Consider the following 12,092-nt stretch of genomic DNA (forward strand, 5'->3'; position numbering starts at 1 on the left):
AGAAATTCCCATATCACCACGAGCTGTGATGGAGGAAGCCGCGCATGAAGTCCGTGAAGAACCAGAAGGCTGGAATGCAGAGATTGCCGCAGACCCACACCCCCCAGGTCAGATCCACCTGATCAATGGGGAACTGGTATACGTGTTTAATAACGTATACCAGTATGAGAGGAGAGAGAGGAGAGAAGGAGGTTAAGAAGAAAGAAGAAGAAATAGACGTATGTCTTTTTTTTAAAGAACCAACGGCCGTTTTAACGGCCACCAATTTTTTTCGAAAAGTTGCCTTCTTTTACACTGATGGTGTTCTCAAACGTTGATTTATATTATTTCTTACCAAAGGTATCGTTTCATTTTTTCCCCTTATATCTAACTTTTTATTTAAAAAAAATTACAAAAATTGTATCTTTGGAATAACTGAAAGGGTTTGAAAATGAATACGATACATGGGGTAAGAAAAACTCTTAACAATTAATTTTTCCAATTACAAGTAAAAATATCGAGTGTTCCACGTAGTTGATTTTTTGTTATATTCGATAAAAAAAAACAAATCCACAACGTTGATAAAACTTATTTTTTACCAAAGGTACCGTTTCATTGTTTTTTTACCAATAAATTTCATATTAAAAAGAAAGCTTGGTATTTATGGTTTCATTCAAGGAATTAAAAATGAACACGGTACGATTTGGTAAAAAATAATTTTAAAAAACGCAGACAAATTTTCCATCCAATTTCTTTTTAGGTTATAAGAAATTGGGGTGTTCCACATATTTTCTTTTTAAATTTAATCACTTAAATTCGATAAAAATACGCTTAATCCATAAATGTTTACGATAAAAGAAAAACAAAGAAAACAAATCTTAAAAAACATTTCTTATTTTATTATAGTACAAATTACATATATTTTTTTTCTTTCTTCTCCTCGTCCATATGGAACTGGGATCTGAAATTTGGAGAGAGAAAAAATCACCATGAGTAATACATCTAAAAAAAAAAAAAATCGTAACCTTGATCACAAGATAAAAGGCAATGAACTTACGGAGGAATGATTATGTCCGATTCATCAGACAGTTCGCTGCAATAAGACGAAAAATTAAACTGTTTTAGAACGGAAATTTTAAGTGAAAACATTTTCGGTCTATTTAGATTTTACTGGTAAAAACTTACAAAGGAATTCCTAATTTAGACTCCTCAGTGCTGATTGAAAAAAAGTAAGAAAAAAACCATAATTTTATAATAATTCTAAAATATTGGATTTTTTAAATTTGACAAAACGAAGTAAGAAAAGTTTTAAAAACCTACGAGGAGTTGATTAGGATGATTGACTGTTCGCCGCTGGAAAAAATGGATAGTGATTTTTTTTATAAATTCAGCTTTTAAAGTAGAACAATCTATTTTGTTTAATTTGAATTTTTTATTTCATGAAATATAAACTTATGAATGAGAAATAATCTAACCCTATGGGTGAAATTTCCCACTCAAGAGACTTTTCTGCCTGTAGCAGTCTTCTCGGTTTACTGAAAAAAAATTGTTGCTAAAAATTTAGAAATTGTCACGATTTAATACCCACCCAACCCCCCCCCCCCCCCCCAAAATGAATTCGATCTATAATTATACTAACCGATCTCTTTTCGGTGCCATAGGGGTTTTTATTGGGCTTTAAAAAAAAGGACACTAATGAATGCTTTAAAGAGATTTTAGAGTAACGTTTTTATTTTATAATTAGCAGAAAAAAAGTATAACTTAGTATTACTAACCCATTTTCACCACTGGGTTTTTTTTCTAAATTAAAAGAGTATGGCTTTTATTATTCGATAAAAGAATAACTAATTTCTTAAAGGTGAAGATTTAGAGTCAATTTGAAATATCATTTGACAAATAAGAATATAATGTAACCTACACGTCTGGGGTTGATTCTATTTGTCTTCCACCCCTTCTGCTGTGTCTTTAAAATAAATGATCATTTTCTATAAAATATTCAGTTTTCCAAAAATGTACAAATATTGATATGAAAAAAAACTTAGATTGAGTGTATTTTGTTTCAGGAAGATTAAATATCTTTTTAAATTATCGAGTTTAAAAACTTACGGGCAAGGACAGCTGTCCAGCAGATCTCTTATTTTGTCGAGAAGTTCGACCACTTCAACTCTACAGTTGCAGATGCATTGACTGAAACATTTAATTTAAAAAAAAAAAAATGAGTTATAGTGATCAAGGGTAAATTGGAACACTAATTGCAATTAACTGCTGTACTAATTATAAATAACTAACCTCGCCATAGTTTTTAAAAGTAAAAATCCAATACAAATAATGAACCTCAGCTGATATGAAGGACCTTAGAAAGGGGACAGAATTAATGCTTTTCAATGATTTTATAATCCAATTCCAAAGAAAAAAATCTCATGCCTGGAAATGATTGGTTCAAAGTGTATAATAGATGGGATGTATGAAGAGGTGGGGGGGGGGGGGAATAAAACATAAACATTGGATAAGAAGGTCCAACCCAAGATATTTTTTACGGGTGAATGCAGAAAGCTATAAACTTAAACATTACAACGAAGTAATGTTTGGTGTTAAACCCCCCCCCCCCTTCCCCTTCCATAAATATTTCACCACATGATAATAAGTTAGTGCGTTCTGTTTTTTACGCAGAGGGTTGGATTGTAAGATTTTCATTAGAATAAGGGGGTCACAATACCCTCTCCTATATAATGAGAGCAAATAATTAATTTGCAGCCAAATAGATTATGTCATGAACGGGTAGAGAACAATACTGCATTGTTTCAAACATTAGTAATAGGGGTATCAGAATAAACTCCTAGGTCAACAAAAACGAATCACCTATTGTATACACTGTCGAAAGACAAATATCATAGTCGAATAAAATTGATATAAATAAATCGTAGGAACTTTTTCTCTTCTCTTTCCCGCAAAAAGGTTACCAAGTGGAACAGTTGGAGTTATTCACATTTTCTTTTCATAATGATTGTGATAGTTATTTTACATGTATTTCTCGGGATATGTTTGTCTCAGCACACTCCACCCTGTGACTGTCAAAACGATTTGGGAATTGCCTACTGTCGCCATGTACGGGCATATCCAGAATTTGTATCAACTGCCCAGGTGGAATGTGCGATAATTGAAATAATTTTGAAAGCAAACACATCGCTTGACCAAGTAATGATCCACGGGGAATGTAGAAACATGTCGGTATACAAGCGATTGTGCATGTATGCAATTAAGCAAATAGTATTGCGGTCTACCAGAGAGAGTTTCCTTACTTAAACAAAACTGAAGTGTGATTGGTGAAGCAAAATTACTGTACTCGAGTGTTAATTTATCTGGTAAGGTGATATTTTCGATTTATTGTTTAAGTAATTTAATTTGAAGACCTACTTCGGAAACAGTCATTGTATTTCAGAGTTGAATTCTATAAAAATTTGCGTAAAATAAATTCTAAAAATTCAAGAAATTGGATTTCAAAAGTTTTGTTACTATTCGATCAGAATAAAACTTTTTTGGTCACATGACCTCTTCTTTTTCTCTCAAATCTGCGAACCTTCCTCTCTGTGCAATCACCCGTGTGACGTGTGACACCGTTATCAGTCATTCCCTCATGGCGTGTTCACTGATGAACGGGCGTGTGTTGTGTAAAGGTACACACATTTTGTTAAATCTCACAGATCATTGTAAAATTCTGTCTTTTATGTCAAATGTTTAAACGCTTTTTTTGAATATCAAATCTTTGATGCAAATGAAGTGGAAAATTAAACTTTATCTGTAGATTTGACCACGACGATGAAACCGGGGCTGTTGGAAATCACCAGCGAGAAGCGTGAGTAATCTCTTCTTTTTGTCATTGTATCTTCTTTTTAATTAATACCGTTAATTGGGCGATTTTGTTTTAGATTTCTGTTAAAGTTTCGTGGGAAAAACTAACATTGCATTACAGTTTTGTTTTTTCCCACGCGTTCGATCGTTTCGATCGAGCGCGCACACGAACAGGGTAAAAATGAAATATCTTTATTTTAGAGATTGAAAAAGTTAAGAAATGAAAACAATTATGGACAACTTTTTATTGTTGATGTTGTGTATACACTCCTCTGTTCGTTTGAGTGGAATTGAATATTATCGAGCATGTGCGGATCTGTAAGGGAGTGAGGTGGGTCCCGACCAACCCCCCCCCCCCCCCCCTTCTATTTGAAAAATGAAAAATAATTAAATTTATATGGTAAAATTATTGCAAATATGCCTCGGACCCCCCCCCCCCCCCCCGGGCAAACAATTATCCTTTGGAACCCCTACACCCCCCCCCCCCCCTTTGGAAAAAAAATTCTAGATACGCACATGTCAGAATCCATTTTTTATTTTGCAAATTAAAATGTGATTTTCCCCCCTTAAATTTAGATTTTACACTCGGAAGGGATTCGTCCAGGACATACAATAACTTATCGACGACTGACGTAACCGAACAGCATGTTGACAGAAGCACACTTATTAATGAATCTTATGCACTTAATAGTACACCAATCCCGCATGAAACTACTTCGTCCGAAAATGAATCCCTGGCATTGTTTCCTATACTTACTCCCAATGATTTCACAGCCACTATGCATGACAGTACTCCGCTTACGCAATCAGTAAAACAGACAACCCCCCTTATTAAACACTCCACAAATATTTCTCCTGTCATGACAACAAATGCCTCTTTACCATCTGCAGCTACTTCCTCTTTGCATTATTTTACTGTCACCTCAAATTTGACGGACTTGACGACTGCTGACATACAAACTCGCATCACCACTATCGGAACGAAAAACACTGAGTCTCTCGGTACGAATCACGACCAACTGCTTTACATTTTATTTTGTGTACCTCTTGTAATATTGGCATGTTTTATTATATATATCATTATAAGAAATTTTAATCGTAGGCGAAAACACATACATGTAACTCAGCACGCCAGTGATCGTGAAAATGATGATACCGATGAAGTAATGATGTTTGAAATGAAACACAAATAAAAAATTATTTCAAAAAATATAACTACATGCATGTTGTAGTTGTTTTTTGTTTGTTTGTTTGTTTGTTGTTGTTGTTATTTTGTTTTGTTTGTTGTTGTTGTTGTTTTTTTTTTTGTTTTTTTTTGCATGAGCTGTGCATGGAAATTAGGCAAGTAAGTAATTTTATTGCTAAAAACCTTTTACAAGTTAAAATCATTTTTATTTTATGAAGTATGACGTTTGATGAAAATTTAAAAATCAGACATGAATAATTATACATTTTCATCGAAATAAACTAATATTTTTTAATGTAATTTTTAATGGGGGTCATTGATATGACTTAAAATGATTTACATTGTTATCACAGTGAAGTAATGTATTTTTTACAATTTTTTAGTGAACGAAGCCTTTAGTATCGCCATTCCGGCCATAATCATGGCCGGTTTGATCGGCCTGGGCATTTTGCTGCGGTATCTCCTCAGGAGATACCACAACTACATTTTGCGGAGGGGGAGGCGGGACACCATTACGGCGGCGCCACGTGAAGACCATTCATACCGCCGGACCCTGGCCGCTGCGCAGGAAGTGGAAGCAGCCACACTGGCCACCATAAAGAAGGAGCCGGTGACACCCCATTCCTGCCATTGCACCCTGGCCGCGGCACAGGAACTCCGCCACGCCATCAAAAAGGAACCGGTATCCCCCGCTCCTGTCGCCGGACTCTGTCCATGCCGGTGATCTCTCCTAGGAAGGACCCCTACCTCAGGGACGAGCTGATTGCCTTGTAATGCATCTGATTAAAACCCGATAACAAAACTTTTAAACTTGCTTGGTGTTTTTTTATCCCACTGTTTTCCTATATGATGAGACGAAAGAAATATCTGCATTTTTATTTGCTGATTTCTTTCTTTCTTTTTGGTAACTATATTATAATTTTAGAAATTAAAAAAAAAATGTTTATATTTCTTAACGTCTCAAAAACTGCATGAAAGTTTCAAGCAAAAAAAAAAAGATGCCTGAGGCAATTTGATCAGCTGAAAAATGAAACGATGGTATACAAGTTTGTCTAAAGAAACTGGTCCAAGTAATCAAAGAGGAAACATTTAAAACCATTTAGTATCGGTATTTATCTCATGTTTGTCAATCATCTGAACGACGGAAAGGACGGTCTAGTGAGTAGAATTAAAAAGAAAACAGATCATTATATTAAAAAATTCAAGATATAAAAGCATGGTCAATATTTAAACGATTTTGCAAAGACACGTTTCTGATAATTAGCTTAACAATGACAGAGTCAAGGGGTAAATCGATATTTTTGAATGGAATGAATCACTGAATACGCCCACTTAATTTTTAAAAACAAATCCTGTTAATATTTGAACAAGATGTTTCAGTGTGGATTTTGCAATTTGATATTCGATTCGTACGACAGTATGACAAACCATGAGAAAGTACACGAAAAGAATGTGAGGTATGTTGATCTATTTTTCGTTTGTGTTCAAGTTAACCGGTTTCTTTACAATACAAGAAGGATAACTCTATAAACTCTCTCTCTCTCTCTCTCTCTCTCTCTCTCTCATATTTACGAGAGATAATGGCCAAAATAACTTTTTTTAGTTGAAAAATTCGAAAAATTTAAGTACTCATACTCTCAGGTAAAAAAAATCGCATCCAAATAAGTAGTTATCTGTAGGTTATTACACTAAGGATATTTCAGATTTTGATCAATTCATTCAAATATCGAATAGTGAATTACAATAAAAGTTAATTCTCTCTCTCTTATATATACAAGAGGTAATGAATATAACTTTTTTATTTAAAAAAAAACAACCAATGTACCCTTAAATTAAAAAAAAATGACAACAAATCAGTAGTTGTCTGTAGGATATTGCGTTTTCAAGGATATTTATTAATATTTTGGCAATTCATTCAAATATCGAATAGTGAATTACAGTAAAAATTCTCAAAGATTTTTAATGATTAATTAATTAGTCTAAATCTATAGCGGTTTATTTTATTGTTTAATATTTCATTTTTTTTTCGTTTAGTTCAATAGTTCGCGAACAGAATTTATATCAACAAATTGAGGATATGAGTTGGAGCGAATTACTGGCAAGTAATGAAAATTCAGTTCCGAGAGGTACAAGCCCTGTGAGTCAAGGAGACAGCGATTCAACGATTGAATTTGATGACATAGCAGATTCTTCGTTTCATGGAGATCGTTCTCTACTGATGGACGACAGTGCGAGCAAATCGATGGATTTTTCCGACATTGCCGATTCCAGTTTTCGTGAAATAGAAAATCTATCATTGGATGACGATTTACGCCTCGCCGATGACCTCATTAAAAATCAAGTTGGTGCGGGTCAAGATGACTATAACATAAAGTTAGTCAACCCTCAAAGACATGAAGGCCGTCGACGTCAATTACCAGCTAACGTTCAACAACAAGTTTTTTCGCGAAAAAAAGAAACTAAACGAAGTCAAAGAAATTGTTTGTGATGCATTTGAAAAAATGATCGAACACATCAAGAAAAACCTCCGTCCCGGCGACATCATGAGGGCTGCCATTCACAACGAAAAACTAGACCTGCCTATCTATGTTCCATGCCGTCCGATGGAGGAGATGAACGCCGAAGCCATGGTGGAGAGTCTAGTAAATGTTCTTAACAGTAACATTCCGTTTGACTCCACCTGTCGTATTGATATAGGAGCTATCAAGTATCCGCGCGGTGGTAAAGGTTCAAAAATGACCAACATCGTGTGTGGTGATAAAAAATACCGATAATCTATGTCTGTTAAGAGCTGCTCTTGTGGCTTTTTGCAGTGCTTGTAGAACGAGCAACTACGAATACAGGAGATTGAAAAATTTGCATTCTACTCTCACTCCAGCCGAAATTCTCATTCAGTTTGAGAAATGCCCACAGTGGTACTATAGACAAGGTCGGGAAAAATTCTACGAGTGGTATCGGGAAAAAATTAAAAGCGGAGAAGTGTTTGATTTTCATAGCGAAATGGTGAGATACTGTCGAAGCGACGTTGATATACTGCGGCGAGCCTGTATAAAATTTAAACACCTTCAACACGAAGCGACTAGCAGAGACGGAGGTCGCGCTGTTGACGCATTCGACTCCTGTACCATAGCTTCACTTTGCATGGAAGTTTACAAGCAAACATTCCTCAAAGAGCATGCAGTGGCAATTAATCATCAAGGAAAACGACAAAGAGATCCGGATAGATGCTAAAAAATAAACGGAAAAGATCTGTCCACTATCAGAACGTTTGGATAGACTGGAGCGAATTTAAGAAAAAGTATATAGAAATCATCAAACAAATTTGAAGTCCCCCATTGGTCGTCCGCCGCCGAACGGATATCAGGTTCACGTACCATTCAGCAGAAAATCCATAGCATGGCTCGAATTGTTAATCCAGCGAGCCCGCACACACGGCCAACGCCTAGATATTTGCCATGCATTAAACGGAAGAGGGGAGTACCGAGTACCGGGAACTCGGTATCGACTAGATGGTTACGTAGCACCTACCGCCGAAATTCCCGCCGGAATTGTTTATGAATTTCACGGTTGTCGATTTCACGGCTGTCCCGTCTGCTTCAAAAACGGAGATGATATTTTACTTCCAAACTCCGAGTATACTGCATCCGAGTTGCTTGCACGGACCCGTAATAAAGAAAGAAAGTTAAAGAATCTGGGAATGAAACTTGTCGTCATCTGGGAACACAATATGACAACATGATTAAGGAGGACCCTGACGCAAAAGCCTTAGTCGAAAACCTGGATTTGACTGATCGTATAGACCCCCGCGATAGTCTTATGGGTGGGCGTACAAACGGTTGTGTGTTATACAAAAGAGCACCACGAGGAACAAAAATCAAATATGTCGATTTTACATCGCTGTATCCTTTCGTTAACAAGACGGCTCGATATCCGATCGGGCATCCCGAAATCATTACGCGTGAGATTGACGATATCTCAAAGTATTTCGGACTGGCAAAAGTAAAAGTTCTACCACCTCGAGGACTTTTTCACCCAGTGCTCGGTTACCGCTCGCAGGGAAGGTTAACGTTTCCGCTATGTCGATCGTGTGTGGAGCGCCAACAGAAAGAACCTTGCGCTTGTTCGGACGCGGACAGAGCATTGTCGGGTACGTTCTGTACACCCGAACTGTAACCAAGACGGGTGGACTATTTGCACATTATATCAATATGTTTTTGAAAATTAAACAAGAGGCCAGTGGACAACCCGACTGGATCAAGACGGAGGATGACCTCACTCAATATATCGAGATGTACGAGCAGAGAGAAGGTATTCGTCTAGACCCCGACAATATTGAGCACAATCCGGGGCTACGTAGCCTGGCAAAGCTTCTATTGAATATTTTCTGGGGGTAAATTTGGACAGAGAATGAATCTCTGCAAAACGCAGATTCTTCACGACAGCCAAGCTATCGTTTTGTTTGAGCAGATGGCCAATCCAACTATAGAAATTCAAGATTCCATACACCGAGTATCCAGACACGGCGGAAGGATTCATCAACCCATTTATTTTCGAGCAGTCTTGAACAACAGAGACCATAAAGACATTTAATGTTTGGCCTGTGTGTGATATAACATTAAAAAAAAAATTAGAATAGTTTACTTTACACGAAGTGGATGGTACAAAAGGACTTGTTGTTTAAGGTTCAATGCGTTTCAACAAACTTTTTGAGTTTTTCCACCAATCTGAGGAGCTTATTTTCCAACGATGATTCGTGACGTAAAACCTCAGATATATGTAAAACAAATTAACATTTTCGTCAGTCTAACTCTTACACTCAAAGAAAAAAGAATTATGGCTGTGCGTCTTTTCAAACCTTCGCAAAACGGACGTTATGTTAAGGTCTCCTAATAGCAAAAAGAACCTAGAATTGATCATAGACAATACGAACTCTGTAATGGACTGGAAAAACCAACGAAAAAATGTATTAGTCTGATAATAATTCAGTTAAAAACCTTGATGTCCGCCATGGACTCCATTCAAGAAACAATCCTCAAGAACGAAGCACAAAGTTGGCATCTTGGATACAACGTTTACGTCCATGTGAAAGAAAACAACTCTTGCGTGGATATACGACAGTACTGGAAACCCAACAATTGGGAATGCTACAATGCAGCATTTGCAACGATTTCGCAAAGTGGTAAAAAAAGACAGTGATGAAAAAACTCTATTGAAAAAAAATTGTTTGTAAATTTACAACACTTTTTTCTCCAAGCTTTGTCATTAATCATGTTCAACTTTATTTTCTCTGTGTCATTTGAATTTCATGTAGAAACTACATATGTATATGTATAATTTAATGCATTTTTATATCAGAATAAATTGATAGAAAATTACACGTTTTTACTTCGTTTTTAAAGCCTGAAAAACATCAAAATCAAAAATAAAAAGTCATGAATAGGTTCACATCAAACATACAAATGCGTTTTCGTAAAAAAAAAAGCCCCGATTAAATCAGTTTTTAAACTATTTCGTCTATATGGTTGTGTCCTTACTTTAACTAACAATTTGTTTTTACATTTTTATTTAAAAGGACGGGTGTCATTTATCTCGTTATAAATATATACGGTGATAAGATAAAACTGACTTACTTTTGTCCCCCGCCGAAACGCAGAGCGGGGACATAGAAATGCTGGGCGTCCGTCCGTGTGTTCGTGCGTCCGTGTTTCCATCCGTCACACTTTTTTGTAAGCGCTCTCATGGCTACAAATTTAGACGGATTTTCATTAAATTTATACCAAATGTTTATAACACTATTACCTTGGTCAAGTTCGAAAATCAGTATTGGTCAATACTTTGAACACAATAATGACTCCGTTTTATAAAAATAATTGACCTTGTAAGCGCTCTCATGCCTACAAATCTTGACGGATATTCATTGAATTTATACCAAATGTTTATACCACTATTACCTTGGTCAAGTTCGAACATCAGCATTGGTTGATACTTTTTGTTGGAGTTATCGGACTTTGATCATTGTAATGACTCCTTTTTATCCAAAAATTTACCTTGTAAGCGCTCTCATGCCTACAAATTTTGACGGATTTTCATTAAATTTATACCAAATGTTTATACCACTAAAACTTTGGTCAAGTTCAAAAATCAGCATTGGTCGATACATTCTGTTGGAGTTATGGGACGTTGACCTCAATAATGTCTCTGTTTTATACAAAAATTGACCTTGTAAGCGCTCTCATGCCTACAAATTTTGACGGATTTTCATTAAATTTATACCAAATGTTTATACCACTAATACCTTGGTCAAGTTCCTAAATCAGCTTTGGTCGATACTAGTATACTGCTTGACCGGCGGGGGACCCAGGAATTCTTTTCTTGTTCCATTTAAAAAGTCTCTCAATCTAGTTCATTTTAAAAGAACGTTTGTTTTTTTAAAACAATCATTTATACTGGTACACTTAAGAAACATTAAAATGTATTTTTCCCTCGACGTTTAGCTATCTTCATTTTAAAACGATTTTTACTAAACTCAGGTATTCATTCTACCCAGTGTCTAACAATAGGGTCGATCTCTTACTCTACCCTTTTATCAAACACGTGTTCAACCAAGTCTTCTTCCCCTAACTCTTTTTAAAGGTCCCTGACGCATTCCTCCATACAATACCCAATTGTGTTTTGGGAGTTCCTGTCTCTTGGTCGGGTTATTGTCAGTCTGAAAATAATCATTAGTCTTGATTTGTTGCTACGCTGTTTCTTGGTCGGGTAATCCTCAGTCTTAAATAATCATTAGTCTTGATTTGTTGCTACGCTCAGGTCTCATGTCGGGCACCTGTCCCCAAATGTAGGTCACCCCCCCCCCCCCCCCCCCCAATTGTTCTCCTTTTTGTTCTCTCAGAAAAATAGGCTCCTATTGTTTTCAGGATATATACGGACGTATATACCACTATTGTTTTGTAGTATTAGTAACGACTTTTTACAACAATTTATATTTCTGATCACAGGACTGCGTTAATGAGGGGAAAAATTATTGATGTACAATTTAATCTTAATAGGTAATGTGATCTTTTAACAATGTGTTTTT

The 12,092-nt window shown here is 36.0% G+C and overlaps 1 protein-coding gene across 1 annotated transcript; it reads right to left on the bottom strand.

Moving 5' to 3' along the window:
• Nucleotides 1-891: 891 nt before the first annotated feature.
• LOC128169457 (uncharacterized) lies at nt 892-3,607 on the bottom strand. Its single transcript, XM_052835597.1, has 6 exons — nt 3,557-3,607; nt 1,894-1,942; nt 1,619-1,655; nt 1,455-1,514; nt 1,037-1,072; nt 892-940 (listed from the first exon to the last, which is right to left on the bottom strand). Exons 1-6 carry the CDS (start codon nt 3,605-3,607, stop codon nt 892-894), a joined length of 282 nt encoding a protein of 93 aa, XP_052691557.1.
• Nucleotides 3,608-12,092: the final 8,485 nt, after the last annotated feature.

This window comes from Crassostrea angulata, unplaced genomic scaffold (genome assembly GCF_025612915.1).
Source record: "Crassostrea angulata isolate pt1a10 unplaced genomic scaffold, ASM2561291v2 HiC_scaffold_135, whole genome shotgun sequence".
Lineage (NCBI taxonomy): Eukaryota > Metazoa > Mollusca > Bivalvia > Ostreida > Ostreidae > Magallana > Magallana angulata.